This window comes from Dermacentor albipictus, chromosome 2 (genome assembly GCF_038994185.2).
Source record: "Dermacentor albipictus isolate Rhodes 1998 colony chromosome 2, USDA_Dalb.pri_finalv2, whole genome shotgun sequence".
In the NCBI taxonomy this organism is placed as follows: domain Eukaryota; kingdom Metazoa; phylum Arthropoda; class Arachnida; order Ixodida; family Ixodidae; genus Dermacentor; species Dermacentor albipictus.
The window spans coordinates 71,330,795-71,355,305 of NC_091822.1; the positions used below are offsets into that span (position 1 = coordinate 71,330,795).

Here is a 24,511-nt window from a genome sequence, read left to right on the forward strand (position 1 = left end):
GGCCATGCATGACCTGAATTTCATGGCAAGCACGTTTTGACATGAATTGCATGAACAACGACCTGAATGACATGTGCAGATACATTTCTATGATGTTTAGATCACGCCATTTCAATCATGTTATGCCCTGCTATCTAAGGCGACTCGGTATGTGCGTGTGGTCTTGCATGCCATTACATGTAATTCATGTTATGTTGTTATGTCGTGCACGTTATCTCCTGCGAGCATGCCATTCGTGTCATGAATGTCGTGATATGTCATCCAAATGGCAATCTTGCAGTGCCATAACACGTCATTTATGTGTGTGCGCGCGTATTTGCGCCTATGTGTGTGTGCATGGATGTATATGTTCGTGTTTCGCGTGTTTGTGAGTGACGTGTGCGTGTGTGTCTGCGCGTGCATGTGTGCGTATGTTTGTGCGTGCGCGCGTGTGGATGAATTCCCTAGGATAGTAACTGTATTACTTCTATTTTATGAGCAACAAACCCTTTCAAATGAGGTGCAATGGTTGGCAAGAAAAACGATTTGTCCGTGCAGATGTATTTAGATAAGATCTCGTGAATAAAGCATCCTCTTAAATACCTGCTTTGGTGTTTAATGCTTTCTTGCAAATATTTTACGAAACCTATCACTTCTTTATACGAAATTTCAACTTTTGGGGGGAAAATGTGCACAATGGCCAGAAAAATCGCGATTGTTTTCGTACACGCTTGAAGGCATCGCGGTAGAGGTGAAAGCCAATATGGTGCCGTCGGAGCATGTCTCCAATCTAAAAGCAGGGCTTGGTATTGAGACGTCCTGGAGAGGAACGGGAGCATAGAAAGTATAAAACTCCCCTGCTCTACTGAGATACCGATGGTAATTAAGGAGTCGCATACATGCCGGCCCACTGCCAAACTAGCGAGCGACCCGCCACAACACTAGAAGCGGTTAGGAAGGCTATATGTAGACGCAAAAAAGAATTCTATTCACAAGGGAGAGATACGGAGCTTAGGCAAAAAAAGTCAACAGTAAGAAGCAGTCAACGGTTGCAGCGTCCACGTAATGAGTGCCAAATTAATCTGTCTTATCGCACATTTCTGACTGTAGCCTAAAATTAAGTGCTGCAGATTTTTTCATAAGTATTTGCCGCGGCAAGCCAGAGATGTTATGCTAAGCCATTCGTCTTACAAATGTGTCAATTACGTAGCGTGGCATGCAACTGTGTAAAAGAACTTTCTCGACTCTCTTTCTGCAATATAATTGACTGTGGCTTCAGCGCTCTATTACAGGTGTAATTACCTATTGACTCCTAGCCATGAAAGTACGAGCGGTGCCACCGTCACCAAAGGTTGGAGGTGATTACTTACCATGCGCCCTTCCTATTGAAAGGTCTAAGTATGGCAAAGGTACCGCAATGGCAAGAATGAATCCAGCGATCTCTGACCTGCGCGGAGACGCTGCTAACCAGTCCCCAAAGGGAGAACTCCCCAGTCGTCGAACTCTCGTAGAGTTCACGTGAAGTGAGAGCGTGGAAGGCGACATGAACGCTCCTTCGTCAGATTGCTAATAAGTTGCCGCGCAAATGTCGGTTTATTCGTCGAGAACTGGTGCGCACGATTACATCGGGACGACATGAATTAGAGGCACCCGTCCAGGTAGGAATCGCTAAAAGCATTGGAATAGGAGAGGGAGGGAGATCAACCATGGGAAAGAGTGCCCAATGCTTGCTTAAGTGCTCCTTTGCTAAGGAGATTAGATAGGACTCAGTAGGTGGCGGCTTAAATTTATTTGTGACGTCATTGGCTAGTGAAATGTCAGGGCGGGCCAGCAGTTCCCGTCACCCCGTTTTATTTTTTTACTGAAATATATTAAAAACTGTATTGAACTAATTTAATTCAGTGAAGGCTGTAATCAAAAAGCGGATAAATCAGCAACACTCCGCCAGACGCACCGCTAGTGTGAGTCGTAACCATTTGATGGCCGAACAGTGATACTCAGTGTTTCGCATGTAGTGACCGTTACCTTAGGCTCTAATTTAGAAAAAGCAGAACAGTAAGGCGCTGTCTACTTGTTTGCTCATCTTCTTTATTGTTCTGCAAACTTCGGCGTTTCACTTCGTAAATATATTGAGTTAAATATATTTCCACGTTCCTCATTTCTAACCTCTCTTTTCATTTATCAAAGCCGATGAATACCTTCAAGACACATAGCCGCGTTCAAAGGAGAAAGAACAAACCTTACTGGCGCCATGACGACGCCAGTGATGCCACATACTAAGCATGCATACGGAGTAGGCGGCTCTTTTCGCTTACCTACTAACTTCGGGCTGACAAGGTACGCAGGCACCATGACGACGCCGATGATGCCGCTGCAAGCCGCCGTCCGTTGGACACCCACGAATTCCGCGGTAAGCACGTACCTGATGCACAAAATGTACCCTTGAGACACTCCTACTAGCAACGAGAGTGATACGAAGGTCGCAAAGCTGGACACATGAGGCATTGCGATGAGGCACACGCTGACTACCGCGAAGCTGATAGAGTACAAAGGACGACGGGTCCAGGGCATGCAGTCGGCTACCAAAGGTGCCACTGTGCGGCCGGCAACCTGACCTATTGAGAACAGCGTTATCATGTGTTTGGCAGTCTCAACTGGTATGCCTTTGTCTAGACTGTAATCCACCATGGTTCCGAAGACTTCGACCGTCGTGAAGTCCCCGACGATTACTGCTACGAGGAGAACGTAGAAGGAAGGCATGGTGAAGATCGTCATCACGTCTTTCAGTGAGGCGCTCTCTTCAAGCCCCAATTTTGTCGTTGGTTGTGGTCTTTGCTTTTGTTGAATGCTGCGATGAGAAATAAAAGATATCAGAAGTGGTAGAAATCCGTATTCGAAACAATGGCAAAAAATGTGTATTGTGGCGCTAACGCAGAGTGAATCCAACATACTAGCGTGCAGGTAAAGCATAAGATTATCTCTATATAAAAAAGCCCTGTATCAGGTATAGTACAAAAATCACTAGATGTGGATCATATCTAATCAGTACAAGAAGTTTTGTTCTGAATACCAGTAATTTAGAAAAGTGTACAATCTAATAAGGCCGTAGTTTATGTACATATCAAGACATCGAACTGGTGCAATAACTGAAATCGACAAATATTAATTCCTATATGATAAGGCTGTGGGTCTTCTCTTCTAGACAATGACTGAACCACTCGACAAAGGCTTACAGATAGGCATCACTAGTTATGCATTTTGTAAGTACTACATGTTGAAGCTTCAACACATCATTGTTGTTGGTATATTTGCTATTGGTTCATTCCACGCCAAGTGTCCCAACTGTGGCGCTCAACCCATCTCAATTTCACCAAAAAAACTCAGAAAAGAATTTCGCGTACACAAGCATTACTTGCACAGTATTTTCCCAAAATATTCTGAGGGGAAATTTTTTTCGCACCCGCGAGGTCCTTCGATTTCACGAAATGGTGGAAAAGCTGGTGCGAAGCGAAAATTTGCAAAAAAGTGACCGATTCGCTCATTCTATGAAACTTTGCGTTCTTTCATTTTCTGAAGATTGTGCTTTTATTATAAAAACTAAGTGTCCTTCCACTCTGTGAAGAAGTATGATCAGTGAAGCTCTGTGTAGGGGTCCCTTAATGCCGAATTGCACACCTGCCGCAGGTTGGCCCGGTATTGCACTATCTTCGGGAGCGGTCCACACATAGGGAGTGTTCATCATCATCATCATCATCACCATCATCATCATGATCATCATCATCATCATCACCAGCATCGTTACGCCCTCTGCAGGGCCAAGGCCTCTCCCATACTTCTCCAATAACCCCGGTCATGTACTGATTGTGGCCATGTCGTCCCTGCAAACTTCTCAATCTCATCCGCCCACCTAACTTTCTGCCGCCCCCTGCTACGCTTCCCTTCCCTTGGAATCCAGTGCGTTACTCTTAATGACCGTCGGTTATCTTTCCTCCTTAATAGATGTCCTGCCCATGCCCATTTCTTTCTCTTGATTTCAACTAAGATGTCATTACCTCGCGTTTGTTCCCTCACTCAATCTGCTCTTTTCTTATCCCTCAACGTTACACCAATCATTCTTCTTTCCATAGCTCGTTGCGTCGTTCTCAATTTAAGTACAACCCCTTTCGTAAGCCTCCAGGTTTCTGCCCCGTAGGTGAGTACTGGTAAGACACAGCTATTATACACTTTTCTCTTGAGGGACAATGGCAACCTGCTGTACATGTCCTGGAATGCCTGCCAAACGCACGCCAGCCCATTCTTATTCTTCTGATTGTTTCCGTCTCATGATACGGATCCGCCGTCACTACCTGCCCTAAGTAGATGTATTCCCTTACCACTTCCAGTGTCTCGCTACCTATTGTAAAGCGCTGTTCTCTTCAGAGACTGTTAACCATCACTTTAGTTTTCTGCAGATTAATTTTTAGACCCACTCTTCTGCTTTGCCCCTCCAGGTCAGTGAGCATGCATTGCAATTGGTCCCCTGAGTTACTAAGCAAGGCAATATCACCAGCGAATCGCAAGTTAGTGAGGTATTCTCCATTAACTTTTATCCCCAATTCTTCCCAGTCCAGGTGTCTGAATACGTCCTGTAAACACGCTGTGAATGGCATTGGAGAGATCGTAACTCCCTGCCTGACGGCTTTCATTATTGGGATCTTGTTGCATTCTTTATGGAGGACTACGGTGGCTGTGGAGCCACCATAGATATCTTTCAGTATTTTTACTTACGGTTCGTCTACACCCTGATTCCGTAATGCCTCCATGACTGCTGAGGTTTCGACAGAATCAAAAAGCCAGAATCAAAAAGCAAAAGTGTTCGACGCTGCTCAACCGACTCAATAATATAGAGAATATCGCATGTACCGCCACAAAATGGTAGGCATCCGTAAATCCCTTTCCATCCAAGATATTTTAACTCGCCTAAAGCATGACATCATTACACCTAACACTAGCGTAGTCCCTCAGGCAGTTCTAGGCCTCGACCTTTACGGAGCTTTTATAAAATCAGCTACCTCGCCGTTCTCAGTGAACTCAGCATCATAGGAGTTGGCGAAAAAGGCCATAATTACATCGCCACCTTCATTTCCGATCGCATGGCTACTATTTATATTGGGTCTGAGCATTCTCCCTCTTATTCCTTGGGGAGTTTCGGAACACCTCCAGGTCAATGTTATATCCTCTCCTTTTCAATATCACCATTGTGCTGCTGGCTAGGGCCCTGATATCCATCCCGGATCTCGTATTTTTGCTCTATGCTGACGACATCACCCTCTAGGTGGCGGTAATCTCAGATGGTCACATTCAGGAGGCCAGGCAGACTGCCGCCGACAAGGTGGTAGTCTGTAATAAACTCTTGAATCTTGTCAGCTACCCTGCTCAGTGCTTCCCGCCCATCGTGGTTCTAAAAACCATATCTCCGATATACCAATAACAGTGATCAGGACACCCGTACCTAGAGTCGACAGGCTCAGGGTGCTTGGACTACATTTACAATGAAATTGGCTCAACACACAACATCAAAATACTTCATACAGCACTGGACCACAATCTACGGCTCATAGGCAGCATATCTAATAAGCATGGCGGGCTAAGCGAGGCAGAACTCCTTTGCTTATTCCAAACCTTTGTCCTCAGTAAGGTTACTCATGCCATCTCTTACCTCTACCTCCCGAAAAGAAACAAGAATGAAATCAACACCCTCTTACGCAAAATCTATAAATTCACTCCTGCTACTCCCATCCGGATATCCATCGAACGTTTCATGCAGACAGGCACAATCAACACCTTAAACGAACTCGTTGAAGCTCATCTAACGCCACTATATACCCGACTCTCCAATACACAAAACGGAAGACGCATGCTACACACTCTCACCATAAGGCCAACCTCCATCGCAAAAACCAAAACACTATTCCTAACCACATGCATGAAAGTCTACGTATTCCACCCCTCCCAAAGAACATGCACACCGTCCACTGCGAGCAGAAGCGACGGCAGCGTGCAAAGGCTTTTGGGAAACGATTTCCGAAATCTAAAGTGCTCTACGTCAATGCTGCAGAATACAATAGCGGTCCTTACTTTGCTATGGCCGTTATCAATTCTCTAGGCCAGATAGCTACTGCCGCCTCCCTTCTTGCTTCCTTTCTGAGAAGGCGGAAGAGACTACCATACCTCTGGTTCTTCTCATTAGAAATTATTAGGTCGTTGTCAGCGACAATAAAACTGCCATCTACGGCTTTAAAGCGGGTAGGATGTGCAAACCAACCCTGTCCATCCTCTTTGCCAATCTCTCCCAACAAGATACCGTCTAATATGGACTCAAGTTTACGCGGGCCTTGCCGGAAACGAAGCGGTTCGCGCCAGCGCCCTGGTATTTACCGTCCCGGCGCAGGCATTACGTGAGCCAGACTCCGTTGCGGCAACAGTTGCGTAAGCTGCACGAGATCGCCTTCTAACTTTTCACGACATCTGTAGCCACTGCAGCCTAGGTCGCCCGCAGCCAATAAACAGATCCGCGGCCAGGTTTGAGGTGCTGTGGCGACAGGTGCAGACTCACACGTTTCCCTCTCTTCCCCTCCTTTACCTCGTCCACTTCTCTTTCTACCCCTCCACTAGCTGTAAATTTTTCTCCACAACCAACAATCATAACCACATCATGAGGGGGCGCCCTAAGCACCCCCCTCACTTGTGCCTCCGTGGATTATTAGGTAGCGAGGCGCACTGGGAGGTTGCCTCGTGCAGCAGCAGGCCTGATATCCAGGAGGTTATCCTTGGGGGGGCTGAGAGGTTTGAGAGGGATAACAGTGCGTAGCACCCTCCTCCTCTATCCCTCTGCTCCTTTCCTTCAATCGGAAAAAAAATCACCACTGTAAAAGAAACCCGCATGGTGCTAACTCCGGAACCCTTCCGCCGCGGTGGGCCGCTGCCTTGCGCAGCCCCAACCGCGGCGACCAACTCTGGGCCGTCCAGCAGGCCCTCGAGGCGGCGGCGAGGCGACACCTCGACGTCCCCACGTGGGGGAGCTAAGCCATCGTCCGCGAAAGCTCTGCAGGAGCATAAAGTTTTTACCAATCATCCACCGCCACCACGCCTGCTTCACCTTCACCGCGGGTCGACCCGGCTTTGCAATATCTTCGGGATTGGCCCACGTATGGGGAGTTGTGTCGACTCACGAGCACGATCCTGGGAGAACTAGCCCTTTACAGCTTCGCCGTACAATTGGATATGTTTTTGTGTCTCTTACTTACTTAATTAATTAACTAATGACGACGACGAACGCGGGCACACTAGCACAAGCGCGTTCACGCGGCAGCCCCGAAGGGCGTCAACGAGCCAGCTGTGAAAGAAGATGACGACGCCGAAGCCAATAGTGATGATGATACGCGTTAACACACAGATCCAGGGGAAAGCAGACCTCACCAGGTTCGCTGTAAAAGAGCTTTCCAAAATACGTTCTGTTCTTGAACCCATTACAACGAGGAGAAAAGGCTGAAATTGGAGAGTACTTGGTAATTTTTTCACACAGATAATTCACAGAACAAAACCTCGATTTCTTTTCCAGAACTGTCCCTAACATACACTATCCTGTAAAATATCGCAATAATATTGTTTTCGCCAATGTGCTGCATACACGCTGTAAAATAAACGTCTTGCTTTGGAAAAAGTCCTATTTTAGCCTGTGCTTAGAGGTTGGTAACACACTACGGTGGTCCGTAGAAAAATACGTAGAAAGGTGGAATATGTCGAAGAGAAGAACCACTTTCGCCACGAAGATTTTTATCCAATTGATTTGCGTTTTTACCGAGAAAAAAATTATTGTGAGTCTCACCACTGCACTATTTTGCTTCGCGCTTCGTTTTCACATCATAGCGTATTGCCTGAAAATACAAACCAGGTTGGTGCAGATGGACGCGTGCCGAGAGGAATCAAGTCTGTGATCACCAAAACTTCCTAATCGGCTAAATCCTGAAGGTGTGCCTACTTAATGCAGATCGACGTTGGGCCCTTTCGAGTTGCTGGAAATATGCGGCTGATTGCGCGTTAAGTGGTAGGTCAGGCCGCAGGTCGCTTTAATGACCGTGAACTGGAGCACCACTTGCATGACGCACATTCAGTCACCTTAGAACCAGTGAAAAAAGAGAATAGATTTGGCGAGTATTGTTCATAGGCAGCTTTACTGAGCATATTTGTCTAGTTCCGGGATATGTACCTGCTATTATTCCAGCTACTTTGGGCCAGACAGAGAGTTGTCGACTAAGTTTTTGTTGGGACACGCAGAACAGGGCCTTTGTGATGTCAAGCCCGAAAAAAAAATAAGTACAGCTGTTTATTATTGGCCGCATTGTCGTACTTAAGCCAATGCTATTGTTAGATTTGTGACTGTGTTTGTTATCGCATTTATGTACGAGGGGGTTATTTTTCAGATTTCCGGGTTTTTAATTAACTGCTAGGCTGTTGCAGATATCATCAATTACAGTTCTTGAGGGGGATTAAACAGAGAGGCGCACATTACTTGCAAGGGGAGTCACAACGCTTATTTATCTAGTTAACAAAAGTTCTTAGCTTCATAACTATGTCTAAATCCTGCGGTTTGCCGTCCAAAACCGCGATTTCATTATGAGGTACGCCGCAGTGGGGGATTTTGCACGGGCGGTTTTGCATTTCTGCCACTGAGAAAGGCGGCCGCCGAGGCCAGGATTCGATCCCGCGGCCGCGTCCTCGCAAGCGCAACACTATAGCAGCTAAGCCACCGCGGCTAGTTGCTTCAAAATTAGCAACATTACAGCACATGTTGCAATAAACGAATTCTAACCAGTTAGTTTACCGCACGTATCAACTGCGAATTAATTTGCACAATGGCACTGGTTTAGAGATATGTGCCATAAAACTCACTGCAATAATGCGTTGTTGTTCCCCTCACTTTATTAACGAAACACTCCCTTATGCATTGAAGCACAGGAGTAATTGGAATGCCTACGTATATGTTCCCACATTTTTGAGATTCCCCTGGAAATTCATTTCAAGTGGATACGTCTTGCAAGATCACGGGCTACGATCTGTAAATTTCCATAAGTGCTCTAAACTGCCTAATTAAGAAGTTGAGTAGGGAAGTTTTGTTAATTAGTTGAATATGTGTTTCGATGTGTAGTGCTTGTAATAATCACCTCTATAAGTTATCCAGCTCATGGACAAGAATTATGCTGTCTCGCACAGCCGACCTTTAAAAATAACGTAAAACTTAAATATGATCATCCTGTGGAGATACAAAGAATACAGTACGAAACAAACTATCCAAAAACCGTATGTTGCAGATGCACGACCCATTTTTTTCCGCAGCAAATTTAATGTATTGTGTGTCCCGCCAATATGCTATGAGCTGAAATCCAAACGCAAACCGGAACATTGTAATGATGGAACTCAAATTCAAAAATGTATTTCCCCGGTGAAAACGCAAATTACTTCGATTATCATTTCAGTGCTGAATGTTGTCATGCTTGTCAATTACATCTGCTTTTCTGAGTACTTTTCCATGTACCACCTTAGTGTGTTACAAGCTTCTCAACATAGGCCACAATAGCATATTAGCCAAAGACAGGCTTTTTATTTACAGCCCTTGCGCTGTACATTGGCGAAAACAATCTTTTAGAAGATATTACGGGTAAGGAACAGTTTTTTAAAAAAATATTTCCAGGTTTCTTCCGGTACCTTTTCTTATGAAAAATTTCCCCCAAAAGCTATAATGTGCGCATTTTTACCAAGGAGCTAAGAATTTAAATACTTGAAAGCATTTTGTTAAACCGTCTTGTAATGAGAGGACAACGTAAATAACGCAAAGTTTGAATGAATGCAGAATATGGTATATTTTTGGCAAATTTTTGCTTAGCACTTTGTTTTCCACCATTTCGAGAAATTCAAATTGCCTTCATCAGCCCAAATTTTTTTTCATGCTCAAAATATCTGAGGAGAATGCTCTGCAAGTAACACACATTATTTGTGGTATGCACGTATATTTGATTTTGTACTTCTTCTAAGAGAAACGAATTTTGCTCGAGTTCCTCGGTGGGGACAGTTGACGTGTAATGACCCAATTATGTCATGCAAGCATGCTTAAATTGTGCAGTAGTTTCAGTGTCAACAGTGTCATTTTTTTTCCATGCTCGCAAGATTACCTCTGCGCTATTACCGTTGTGCAGTTTCTATGGGCACGTTAGTGCGGCAAAGACAAATCAGTAGACAACATAAGTAAAAATGATGTCGCTTCGTTTACCTGATTTGGCAGGCGGAGTTTTCGATATTGGTGGAACCATAACACCCTGGTTTCTTGACGCCATTCTGCGGAAGGTGCACTGTACTTCGTGTCCAACCCAGTCGCATAGGAGAAGGGGTTTTGGCCAGCATGACTAATGCCGTTGAGTTTAAAAGCATTGCTCCGAAGACGAGAAGTGCTCCTTCGAGGGCGTACGCGTCCACGAGCCCCGCGAGCACGAACTGCTCACAATGGCTGACAGGCCATATGAGATAAAGATGAAAGACGTTGCGACAGAGCGGTATTTGTCGAAGTGATGGAGTGTATATATGACTGACGCCGTCAGGAACGTTCCGTGTCCCAAGCCTGCGCCAAGAAAAAGCTATTTTACTATAACATTCTGCTAGGAATACATTCTACTTGTATTTGTTACACTGTCCTCATGCCTTTAGGAACGTTACAGACAAGGTCATTGCAGAGAATATGCGAAACATAGCCCATAAAGAAAGTTTACAGAACTAGCACAACGTTGTTTCTGGGCTACTTGGTAATCCATGCTTCCCTTCGAGCGTTTCTGCATTTGTAGATTCTGCGCTAGTACAGTAACAAGTACAAAAGTAGGGTCCGGCTCCTACACATTCCTATCGGACTGCTGCATTCTTTAGCTTGATATGCTGACACCTCAACTAACTTATCACTAGTACTTTACCTCTAGGAAGAAAGGATATTGCAAACAGCGTTTCAGAGATCCGGACAATCTTGTTATACTTGGTTCTGTGGCTGTCACTTTATCAATTACGCTATATTGACCTGATTTGCATTTGACAACCTACAACGCCATTGAATAGTGCGTAATAGAGCATGTGGTGCGCGTGCTCAATGATGGTGATGTGCGCAGCTTCCAATAGCGTACAACTGTTTGGACATATGAGAAGCAGGGTACTGATAAAGTCCTAGTCTATGGGTAAGCGAAATGCACGAACTTAGTAGTGACGGCCGGAAAGCTAACGAGAAGAGCAGTATTTCTCACCGTGCATCGCTCCGACGGTAACGGTCATCCAAATCATACTTGGGGCAAAGGCTGCGCAGACAAAGGCTACCGATGTTAGTATGGTGCTAAGAAGCACGACGTGGTATGTGTTGATGTACCGCTGAAGTGCCTAGACGCCCAGACCTGCAAGTGGTGATGCAATGAAGGTACATTATTTAAGGACAAAGAAAACTAAACGTAAGCTTCAAACGTCTACATTGCGCTGAATTTTGCTGCCAGTCAAACATATCTGAAGTCTTTCATTAGTATTACACTTCTGAGTATGGCTCTGCGAAAACGCGAAATTTACGAATGGATCAGTCTACAAACACCGCTCCCGGATGCATAATACTGGCTCCTATTTGTGCAGAAGAAGAGATGAGTATTTGCCATAAATTCGCATTGAGCTATACTTGATGTCGTCGTGGCATTTTGCTCATTGTAAAGATTGAAACTAACGTGCATTGTCCAATAGGTTCCACTGCAGGATGTTTACCGTGATTGGCACGTAAATAAGAAAGGCAATCTGTCGAAAATAATGACAAGTTTGCTAGCCTGTAGCAAGCTGTTTGAGTTATACTACAGGCGGCTGCCAATAAAAAAAACTTTGGATGAAATAGGCACGGTTGATGCTTCTCTGAGCAGGTACGGCGCGATCCTCTCTATTGGAGGGTAAATTTGAGGGTTGGGTGGAAACAGACAGGCACAGACTCAGAAATCTTAGCAACTATGCAAAGATACTCCTAAGAAAAGCGAGAATGCCTGGGTGAACGTTGCGATTCTTGTTAAACACGGCTTGCTGCGGGCACTTATGATCTAATTGACGTTCTTCAACTCTGAAAGGTTTCTGAAACGCCGCTTGAAGTTTGAGTAAAATAATACATAGCTTAAATAATTCCAACAGCAAGGTAAGAAACACTGAACAGGTGCTTTCACTACTCTCCTCGTCAATTACCTCTGCGTCGCGCTAGCTGATTACAACTTGCGCCTGAATATTTACCAGTTTGATCACCACCCCTCAATTCCTGGCGCCATCGACTGCGCTTCGCTCCCCTTGGCAACTGTTCTCTTAACGTAATAGTGCTAATATTTTCTGCCTTAAGCAATTCATGACCTGCCCAACGCCATTTCTTCCTCGGAACTCGGAACGCACAGTGATGGTGAGCATTTTCTCGGACGCAAATGAGACCATGGAGATTGATTACATGGAATGTGGTGTTACAATAACAGGATAAAACTGCCGCAATCTTTACCAGAAAATGAATGCTTCCATAGGCAAAAGAACGAGGGGGATTGATGACAAGAGACCTTCTGTTCGAGTCAATAGACTGGTTCCCGCTTATCCTTTTGTCTAAGGTGTCGTTCGAGTTTGCTTCCAAATAGCTTGACAATCCATGTAACAGTCCAGAGCTCACCCAGAGTGACATTTTTTTTCCTGATTGGAAGGAAGGCTTGAATGAAACAAGGTTAGCCTTTTTCAACGCACAGGAAAACAACACCAACCAGCGATTTCCTGAGCAAACCTAGTTATTTGTAAACTCCCGTAACCATTCTAGGAAAATGGGAGAAGCTGGTTAGTGTGAGGAGAATTTTGTTGAAATACAAGTAATTTTCAAGCTTCCGGTAATTTTCATACTCGAGTTCAATACATTTTAATCGCGCTCGCACACATACGTGTCGTCATCCATCGCCTACGCAATCAGTAAGTCCGTGTGGTCCACGAGATGAAAGATAGCATATACAGAGGAAAATACCGTTGAAAGGCCACATGTAGAGAGCAACCGACGTTTACAGTGGAGTCAAAGCTGCGGATTTATACACGTTCCAAGGAATATTTTGCTTTACTCGAGCTCACATGCAGGTGCGGAGCTTCCATTTGAGGTACTGTTGAGTTAACAGACGTGTACTCAGCGCTCGAAACGACTTGCCTGAGATGTTCGTGATTGTAGTGGCGACGCTTTTCGGCCAGGAAGCCTCTTCCCTGGTAATGCCGAACTTCTCCACGAAAAACACCAGCAGGAGCCCAAACCACGACCAAGGCATACCGACCAGGAATCCGGCACCCGCCAACGACAGTGGCACTCCCCAGCACTTGTCTGTAGTGGTGGGCATTTCTCCCTGGCCTGTGTTTCAAATTTTAAGAGCATGGCAGTGGGATGGGAGAATTCGTAACGATTCATTATCTCTTGAGTACTCAAAAATCGGGCCTATGCTTATGAATACAGGGGCCGCTGACTGAAAAACGTCAAGCTGTCCTCTCTTATAGAAGACAAAGAGCGTGGGCAGGAACGTAATGTATTGGAGGTTCTCTTGCAATGCGCTGATTTGGATTTCATGTTTTACGATATGGCTGTGTCTCTTTCACGTAATATTTTACATGAAATATTAAACGTGTTGTCTTTATCGTTATGGAATTTCTCGGGCTTTCTTTTTCCGTGAGCTGAAGAACGCGAGGCGGATTACACAACTCAAATGTTATAATTACAAAAAATGTAGTGCATTTATTGTCGGCAGTCGCTCGTTGTAGTATATTTTGACGACTACTGTGTATACTTGTTAGTATAGCTGTCATGAAAGAGCGTAGGTTAGGGCGTGTTGGTATTCCATAACTGAGGTTGTTTAGCGCACGAAAAGGGACAAAAGACAGTGGCAAGACGCCGACACAGCGCTAACTTCCAACAATTGTTTAATTCCCCGAAGCGGTCCACATATATATAGGTAACACACACCACCGTACGCATGCGCATATGTACTAATTTCTAGTCAAAGGAGACAGCAACGGGACATGTGTGATGGAAAGTTAAGATGATGTCAAAGATGAATGAATGACCATGCATAGCCCAAAAATTTTTTGTAAATGCAAGATTAAAGTGTATTCTCCACAGGCCACCCTCTGTGTCACGTTTGAAAAATCGAATTCTTTTCTTGAAATATCTATTGAATATCTCTTATCATGAATTTTCTTGACTTGAATCACTTTTTCCATCCCGCCCAGCACGGATTCCGCAAAGGCTTCTCCTGTGAAACAGAGCTGGCCATTCTCCTGCACGATGTTCACACTAACCTTGACAGTAACATACAGACTGACGCAATTTTCCTGGATTTCTCTAAGGCCTTCGATAAAGTTCCTCATGAACGTCTCATATTGAAACTTACAAGACGTAATTTGCATCCTGATGTTTTGAATTGGATCATTGAATTTCTTAGCAACCGCTCCCAATCTGTCATTAAAAATAATCACCTATCTAACCCTGTGCCAGTAACATCAGGCGTCCCTCAAGGATCGGTTGTTGGCCCTCTATTATTTTTAATATATATTAATGACTTACGTTCACATGTGTCCTGTAATATCCGAATGTTCGCCGATGATTGTATCCTTTATCGAACTGTACGTAACACCAGCAATCAAACAGCCCTGCAGAAAGACCTCACCAACATACTAACATGGTGTGACGATTGGTTAATGAAACTTAATGTACAAAAATGTAAAGTTATGTCTTTCACTTGTAGCAGTAATCCCCTGGTATTTCCCTACCAAATTAGAAGCATGCCTCTCGAACTAGCAGAGTCCTATAAATATCTAGGTGTCACTGTATGCAATGATCTATCCTGGCATAAACATATTTCTAACATCATATCATCGGCAAATAAAACACCTGGTTTTTTAAAACGTAATCTCCGCCTGGCACCTCAAAACGTAAAACTGCTTGCCTACAAGTCCCTTGTTCGGGCAAAACTTGAATATGCATCTACCATCTGGAGCCCACACCAAACATATCTTATCACCTCACTTGAATCTGTTCAGAACCGCGCTACTAGGTTCATTCACTCATAATATTCATATGATGTCAGTATTTCCGCACTTAAAACACAATCCGGACTAACATTACTATCTAATCGCCGACACATTGCTAGTCTTGAGCTCTATCACAAGTTCTTTTTCAGTACCCGTCATCATGCGCCATACATCGTTCCTGCAGCACGCATCTCTCACCGCACCAGTCATCCGCAGCAAGTCGCACGGCCACGTGCCCGAACCACTCATTTTTCCGCCTCATTCATTCCTCGAGCAGCTAAAGATTGGAACGGCCTTCCTGCTGACATTGTTAGCATCACTTGCCTGTCTTCATTCCTACAGCGTGTGATTGATCACTTTGAATATAGCTTATGAAGTGTACCAAATGTGGAACTTATGTTAAACCCAACCCTTATGTAATACCCCCTCCGGGGGTCTTTAAGGACAATAAACTGAACTGAACTGAACTGAAGGCGCGTTAACACAAGAGCTCCCTAAACTAGCCATCTTCGCCGCTTCAGTAACCTCACGTGTTGTTTGCGCTGGGCTTCTTCCTATCACCATGCACTGTTTATAAATGGGACTTCACCCATGTTTTCTGCAGTGAAAAGCCAGATGCCCTACTCCTCCAGCTCGCACATTATTTGCGTCTTCACGCAACCTGTCATTTACGCAACTTCCCGTTTGGCCGATGCACTTTTTGCCGCACTACAGGGGCAGTTCATACACGCAAGTGTATGCATAAGTATTTAATGTAGAAAATTCCACAAGAGTTTGACTCTCCAAACGCCTTCTTTAATTGTGGCTCCTTCTTTCGTAGCTCTTTTTTTCCTTTGTCACGCGCCCTTCTGAGCTCCATCTTTTACACTCAGTTACGCTGCAAGTTTGCGGTGTGGCTCGTCACCTGGGACGCAAACACTTGGCACATGGTGTCGTTGATGTTTGTTCTGGTGGTTGTGAGGGTGCGCGAATGATGAAAACCACAGCCGTCAAGACTGGGAATGTCGTCGTCTTTTAGGCTGTGGACAAGTGATTTGTCGTCGTTGAGTCGTCCAGCACACAAACAGCTTATCTGGCAATTGGCATAGATGGTTGCGCTGCGATCGATGCTCTTGGAGTAGTTTTTGTCCAAGCAGCTGGTGGAGCGGTTGACATACGACAGGCGGTGTCGTTGTGCCTGCCGCGAGAGAATGCTTATGCATGTGCCTGCTTCACTGATCGCTTTTCGGGAAAGGTTTGGGTCGCGCTCGGAGACGTATGATGTCATGCGCACGTTATTCTTTAGTTTAGGCGCGAGCGGGCGGCGCTTCAACAGACGTGAAGCACAAGGTTCACGTGACATGCGTCTGCCACAATGCTCGCTAGCACTGTCAGCAATGCCTTGCGCTTGCAACAAAAAGAAAACGCCGAGAAACGCGTCCTGCTGAGTCGTCATTGCACGTAGATTGATGAAAAAGTGATCCGATGGGTAGGTTTTCCATAAATGTGACTTAATTGGTGTTGGTCGGCATGGCTGCTTCTCCGGACACCTCCCTCAATGCGTGGCGAGTGACGGCCAGTGATGCGCTGACATCATAGGATAAGTCTCTCATGGATCAGGAAGCATTTTGTTGCCCGGGTCCGCGGATAGGTAGGGTTTCTGCATTGTTTATATGTCAAGTAAGAGGAGCTGGCCGCTTCAAGGGTAGAAATGATGGCGACACTAAGGGCCGCATCCCCAAATATCTGGGTTCGGAAGCGCTCTCGGTTTCTGGCAGTGATTGTGAGGTGTGGGATGACTCGCAGCGGAAACAACAGTCCTCGGCTGGTGTATAATGCGAAATGGCCTGTGAACCTGTCTGTCGTGTGGCTGCAGGGTAAAACAGCAGCATCGACGCGATGCTCCACACAAGCTCCGTCCGAAGACAGTGCTCGTCGTACGGGCCGGAGACAGGGGAGAGCCAACTGAAAGCAGCTGTCAGAGACGCACTCTATACAAGCCAGGACCGCTGCTTGGCGGTTTCATACGTGTATATTGCCTTGGCACCACAGCGAAGTCACTTTGATGCAACCAGGCATAATTTGCTGTACGGCCAAACATGGCGATCACCCAGTGCAGTGACGAGGCCGCGTCATTGTAATGGAGAGCAGCACACAAACGGCCAATGCTACCAACGCCGCCTTTTCTTCTCGTGTTTTTCTGTCTCTCCTTTGTTTTACCTTGCCTGCGCTGCCTTCTGCACATCGTACCTTACAGTACACACAGACAGACGCACACACACAAACACACACACACACTCCTATATATAAATATATTGTCACGTAGGAGTGACAGTAAAGAAGACAGCAAAACTGTAATTAACGAAACTAGCGTTTTATCGGGTGAACTCGTGCGCTCAAAAGTATCTTGCACTTAAACAACAACGATAGCAGCGAACACAATCGGCGATCGTCGAAAATCTGATCAGCGGGTCAAGCGCCTCGGCTTTTATACATCAGTCGTCGAATGCTCCAGAATAATCGCTGGGACCCGCCATGTCTTCAAAAAAGTTCTACACTATTCGCGTCACGCATACATACAATCAGATTACAGAAGGGTGGCTGAAAGAGATCGGATGGAACCATCGATAAGATGCCAGAAACTTCCGACACATGCAGGCGCGTCCTGCGCTGCGATAACATTTGTTAGGTGGAGACAAGTGCTCACCCGGAAAAGATAAACAAGTACGAGTGTCAATAGCCCCTGCATAAAAAGCATCGACCCTATGCTGCAAACAAACAAAAGTAATAAACAAGAACACCCTTAGCAAAGAAATAACAAACTATGCAAGTTCACTAGCGTGCGTTAAACGGCTTAACACGCACCACGCGGACCACTTCAGGTCGTGCGCGGCGCCGCTGTGAATGCGAAATGCCGTCTAGCACGACCTCATAGTCCAGTTCGCCAATACGTCGGATGATCTGGTAGGGTCCAAAATAGCGTCGCAACTGTTTCTCACTGAGTCCTCGTCGGCGTATCGGGGTCTACACCCCAAAACGGTCGCCGGGCTGGTACTCGACGAAGCGTCGCCAGAGGTTGTTGTGTCGCCGGTCGGTCCTCTGCTCGTTCTTGATCCGCAGGCGGGCGAGCTGTCGGGCTTCTTCGGCGCGCTGGAGGTAGGTAGCGACGTCAAGATTCTCCTCGTCAGCGACGTGCAACAGCATGACGTCGAGCGTCGTCGTCGGGTTCCTGCCGTAAACCAGCTTGAACGGCGTGATCTACGTTGTGTCTCGCACCGCCGTGTTGTAAGCGAATGTTACGTACGGCAGGACGGCATCCAAGGTCTTGTGTTCGATGTCGACGTACATTGCTAGCATGTCGGCGAGGGTCTTATTCAGCCGCTCCGTAAGACCATTCGTCTGTGGGTGGTAGGCCGTTGTCCTCCTCTGCCTTGTCTGACTGTATTGCATAATGGCTTGGGTGAGCTTCGCTGTAAAGGCGGTTCCTCTGTCGGTGATGAGTACTTCTGGGGCACCATGTCGAAGCAGGATTATTTCAACGAAAAACTTCACCTACGCTGTCTTTCGGTAGAGCTCTAGTTTCAGCGAAGCGCGTGAGATAGTCCGTCGCCATGACGATCAACTTATTTCTGGATGTTGACGTCAGAAATGGACCTAAGAAATCCATCCCGATCTGCTGAAATGGTCGGTAAAAAGGTTCGATCGGCTGTAGTAATCCTGTTGGCCTTGTCGGTGGTGTCTTGCGTCGCTGACAGTCTCGGCATGTCTTAGCGTAAAGCCTGTTTCACATGATGCGATTTTCGTCGCACCGGAAGTGCGATTTCCGTCGTTTGCGATGAAAATCGCAGTCGCAGTGCCGACCCCCCGATTTTCGGCTGCGACCAACCGGTTGGTCGCACAGTCGCACCGTCGCACCGATCGCTGCGATTTTCCGTCGAAATTGCGCGGAGAGCTGTCAACGGAGCTATTTCGCCGGTTTGTTTTGGAAAGTGGCGTCTCGCCCGACAAGTGCTATGCGCGGAGACGTGGATCGTCGAATTCGGTACGTACGCAAAGGGAGAATAAAAAACTTGTACCGCAGATTGCATTCTCCGATTTCTATGCGTTTGTTGGCACGCTACACAGCAAATGAAGTGCATTTTCACGTTTGCTTCGTACGCCTTTGCGAGTTGTCAGTGCTAGCGAGAGATGTTCGATCCCCAGCAGACGACGAGGTCCCTACAATGTTTTGTTGAGTAGCATGGAAAAATCGCGCTTACGGAGCAGCTTGAGTTATTTCAACCTCGGCAAGGGCAAATGACAAGACAGCAAAGTACCCGAAATTTCAACGTTGCGCTGAACGCGGTACCGTTCAGTTGCACTTTCTTGTCGGTTTTCAAGCATGAATTTTCCGATGCATCTTGAAAGCTCATCTTGCCTCTTATTAAATTTGACAGAGCAGAAGTGTAGGCTATCGTAATGAATTCGCTACGATAGCATTAAATCCGTGGCTCGTATAAAATATTACATGCACGTTAAGTTGCACCTCTTCTCTGGAGAATTTTTTTTTTCTTGCACAAAAACCAATAAACATTGACTATGTTGCGGACTTTGTATCCTTATTGCATGTGTATGAACACTTGCTCTTCAAGGTAATTAACTGTACAGCTAGTAGATTAAGTAAATTGCTTGCTATAGTGGCACAGTGACAACGTACCCTCCTGCACAATTATGTAGAACTCGTGCAACAATGCGAAAAGCAGGCAAACGGCCTGTTCTTGTGGGGATAAAACAGTATAAAAGGACACGCTGAAGAAAAATCAAAACTGTGCAGTGAAGTCAGCCAGTACAAGCAGTTCTTGCACGTTCACAGCTGATCAAGTGTGCAGAAACATTCATGCCTTACATGTTTCTAGTAAGTTTCTGATAAGTTTGTGATCACATATATTAGTGTGTAAACCCATATAACGATATCCGCTGCGATTACTATCTTTATAAGCAATGAAATGCCATGCTACTTGCAAGAACATATATCACCCGAGGATCTTAGAACAAATTTCTGCATTTCAACAATACACAATATGTGGTTTATTCAATAATGGACCACAAACTGGGCTTTTTTTGCAATGTCAAATTTATTCTAAACTTTACTTGCATACAGGCAAGAAAAAAAATTATGGACAGAAATATTGTTCTTCAATTTGTTCACCTGCCACTGTGTCTATAGCATTCTGCTGCTAACACAAGGTGAGGGGTTGATTTGCCAGCCATGGAAGTCGCATTTCGATGGGAGTCATAGGTGAAAAAAAAAAGCTCTTGCAGTTAGATTTAGTTCATCACCTTTTATTGAACCCTTAGACTTCAAAATACTATTGCATAGGGGGGCATGCTTATGCAAAATCTAACACCAATAAAAAAGCAATAGAAAGCAGAGGGCAAAATTGTAAAACCACCATCTTTCGTGATAATTCGAGTGTGTAAATATTCATTGCATCAATATGTATTGTTCAACAGCACTGCACAAATAAGCATGATCAGGTATAGCAAGTACTGTGTCAGGAAGCTGGTTCTACAGATGTATAAATGTCAAGGCATGAATGCTCATACTACGTCGCACACATAGCACAAAGAAAACCTTTTTCAAGAGTTGTCCCTTCTGGCAGTTATGAGTAGGCCATAAGCAGCAGAAACTTTATCGCAGGACATTGTGTAATACCGCTTATGAAAGAGTGAAGAGGCCTTTAACAGCAGTACCTTATGCTGCTCTAATAAGAGGAACGATGATGAAAAACATTTCTGGTACAGCACTTAAACAGTAACTTTCTGCAAGACAGAAAATTCCAGGTCAGAGTTGGAGGTACATTTGGCCCACACACACCAACAACACGGGCATACTACAAGAAACACTACAGCCTATGGCGTATTACAGTCTATGTTAAAGCTATCTTATACAGAAATCAAGAATGATGCAACAAGCCCTCGACAACACTGCAGACTTTCTTGGCCAGTCTGTCCTCTAGCTTTCTGATAACTCAGCTCATATCGACGTCGGAAAAAAAGAAAGACTAGAATCAAGAACTACCCCAGTATGCACATTGTGATCCACATAGCTGGACAAGTATGCCCGCAGGTCAACGTCCACAAATCCTCAGCAAGTGTAAGCCCATGATGGCAGAGCCAGCACGTGGGTGAAACAATTATGCAATGCCTAGACGCAACTTCCACACCTGGTGAAAAGAATAATCTCGAAATAATGGGGGTGGACGAGTGGATACTATAGAAAATCGCAGATGCTTCGCTTGTGTCCAAGGTATGGTACGGTATGAATTACCTGCAGCACACAAAAAAGACAACTCATCGAATGCAGGCATCGGGTAGTAATAACAGGTCTTTCCAACTGTACCATGCTTGAAGACCTCTATGAGAAAGAGCTAACGAACAAGCACCTACACAGAGTAGAATTGCTGCCTGCAGCACAAATTCTTTGTCTCAAGAGCTCAGAACCTCGTACCAAGATACTATGCCAGCTAGCATATGAGATGCAAAGACGACTACCCCTCCCTTCAGAAACACAACCTCGGGAGTACCTGAACTTGAAACACAACAGGCCCATACCGTGGAATAGGGGGTAAACAATTAGGCCAGGAGACTATATGCAAGTGCCAAAACGACAGGGGAGGTTGCTAATCATGAAGATGTAAGAAAACTATAAGGCACATATAGTACACTGATCTGGCAATAGCAGTGTAACAGTAGTATGACACTACATAAAACTAAACCCCATATAAGTGAGTACCATTCCAGGTCATCCTACACCTAGAAAAGCTGAACTGAAAGCAATCAAAGCAGAACTTGTATTGCAGATTACACCCTGCACAACACCCTGCACGGATTCACCAGAAACTGTCAGGGCCTGCACATCACACATGATTGTCAGGAAAATCAGGAGATTGATACGCGACTTGCAAGCACATGGCCAGAAACTAAATTACAGGATACATAGCCATGCAAATATTCCAGGAAACAAGCGGGCTTATAAGCCTGACATAATAACTGAAAACTAGAGTTTGTGTGTATTCATTATTAACTAAAGTGCACCAGATAGACAACAGGCAAGAACGAAGCGCTCTGTGTGTTCACTGCGTTCCTGTCCATTGCATTTCTGTTGCACTATGTAATGAATTCATAAGGCTGCACAGGAGAAGCATGATACCTCTGCCCAAGGGCCCGATCTCACATCCAAATCCACATGTGTGCACACACACGCACACAAATGTTGCAAGAGTGCATAGCATGAGGCAGTATCAACAGGATGACACTAGATATGGATGAGGACTAACTTTCAACTGAGGTTCATTTGTAAAAATGTTGCGAGTTATACAAATTACCAGAAAAAGAAAGGACGACGAGCAAAACGAGAACAAGGTGAAAGCAGGAGCCAACGTCTCGACTAGTGGACTTGTCTTCTTCAAGGTCCACGTTTAGAAACGTTGGCTCCTCCTTTCACCTTTTTCTCATGTTGCTCATCGTCTTGAATTTCCATCTCCTGCCTTCCACGAGTTTTCCCCAGAAAAAGAAAGACATCTTTGAAAGATACATAAAAATTGGTGCTTGATGCAGCCAAACATAAATAAAAATGCTAGAGAAAGAAAACAGAGAAAAATTCCAAGTGCCGGAAAAAATCATTACAATTGCCAATCCTGCATGCCAGCACCTTTCAAGAAACACTGTTGTTATTCCAATAGACAGACTGATAGCTTGCTTATGCAAGCACGTTCTTCCAGTTCCATGCCATTGGGAAAAAAATGACTTTCCTGGAAGGTAGCCACATGCACACTTGGTGATCACAATGTTTTTTTCCCTGGACTTGTATATCTATATATATTTTCTCCCTTTCCTGCTTTTATGTTTGGTTTCATCAAGCACTAGTCTTTATCAGGTTTTATTGTTGTACTACTTTGTGGTAACCTTTATAGATCATTGCATTTTCACAATAAACCTTTTAATGAGAAGTTAGCATAACCTGTTCTTACTGCTTCACACTGTACGTTCTTGCTACATTGGCCAAACAAAAGATTTTATAAGGTCTCATGAGGGCCATTAAAGTGACTTGTTGCAGTCTAAAAATAAAAAAAACGAATAGCCTCGCTGCAAATGGCACCGGCACCAGAGAACACATAGGACAAACAAGAAAACCGAGTTGATCTAACAATCAAAAGTTTAATGTACACACCGAGTTAATGCTCACTGACAAGCAATAGACTGAACATACACAAAAAGGAGAAGCAAAAATTCATGTGCATTTCCTCACAGGAAATGCATCCATTTCTAACAGAGGCCGTGCTGACAAGATTAACCCAGCATTTTTAGATCTACAGCTTCCGTAATTTCTCTATGCAGCCGATCTGCACAGAATGCTAGCTTCTTCCTCTACAATGCACGCTCAGATGTGGAGAATGCATTGTAGAGGAAGCTAGCATTCTGTGCAGATCGGCTGCCTAGAGAAATTATGGAAGCTGTAGATGCAGACACTGGGAGAATCTTGTGTCAGCATGGTCGCCGTTACACTTTCAGAGATGGATGCGTTTCCTGTTGGGATCTGTATGGACACACATCAGATCTTGCTTCTGCTTTTTCTGTAAATTTGATTTATTGCTTGTCGAACAGCATTTACTCGGCATGTTCAATAAACTTTCATTTGTTAATACACCTCATGATTGTCTTGGTCTCTAGCAGAAAGGTGTTCATTCTTTTTACAGTGAAGCTGTGTATGCCTAGGCGAAACACTCATGGTCCGATCCCAAAAACCCTAGTGTAGGGGTATGAGCCATTGTTTAAGGGGGTGTGAGCCATTGCATTCGTCTTCCATGATGTACGAAGACATTTCGTGTTGGGTAGACATAGAAATGCTTATGCATTTCAAACATACATTTATCTGCGTATTATTGCAGGGAAGGGACACAGAGAGGGATGGGGTTAAGACAAGATCATGACGTCATTATTATCTCGCAGTGAAGGTGTGGTGGGCCATTGGCTAGACCGATAGTGACGTCGTTTTTCTCTAGCAGCAGAGTGCGCGTGCAGCAGTCTCTCTCCGACTTCCCAAGAGGTTCGAAAATGTGTCCCTGTATTTAATATGGCTAGTAGCAGGCACCACATATGCGCAATCACGGGCAATATACACGCATCATTTCTTCAGAAGCTGGCGCTGAGCATGGGTAGCTCGAGGATCTTGTTGGGCTGACACGACGACTTCGTGGCAGCCGAATTCCGAATACTGCATATGCGGTGAGGGTAGCAATACGAACTGGTCGATAGGTCATCTTGGAGATTTTCGTAGCGCAGGCAGAACGAAACGGTCATAGAAGGCAGATGAGACAACACACGGCGCAGAACCACCTGCGAACAGCTGTTTACGTGCGCCATGTCGCACTGAACTACCGAAACCGCCGTCGCGCACTCC

The 24,511-nt window shown here is 45.2% G+C and overlaps 1 protein-coding gene across 4 annotated transcripts in view; it reads right to left on the bottom strand.

Annotated features, from left to right (window-relative positions):
* Nucleotides 1–24,511, bottom strand: part of LOC135908195 (monocarboxylate transporter 12-like) — a 48,513-nt gene that overhangs the window by 3,680 nt on the left and 20,322 nt on the right. For all 4 annotated transcript variants that reach the window (XM_065439946.1, XM_065439944.1, XM_065439945.1 and 1 more), the window contains 4 exons: nucleotides 13,223–13,417; nucleotides 11,295–11,438; nucleotides 10,286–10,630; nucleotides 2,295–2,827 (listed from right to left, as the gene is read on the bottom strand). In XM_065439946.1, the coding sequence (XP_065296018.1) occupies nucleotides 2,295–2,827; nucleotides 10,286–10,443 (691 nt within the window). In that variant the 5' untranslated portion in view covers nucleotides 10,444–10,630; nucleotides 11,295–11,438; nucleotides 13,223–13,417. The remainder of the gene's footprint in view (nucleotides 1–2,294; nucleotides 2,828–10,285; nucleotides 10,631–11,294; nucleotides 11,439–13,222; nucleotides 13,418–24,511) is intronic.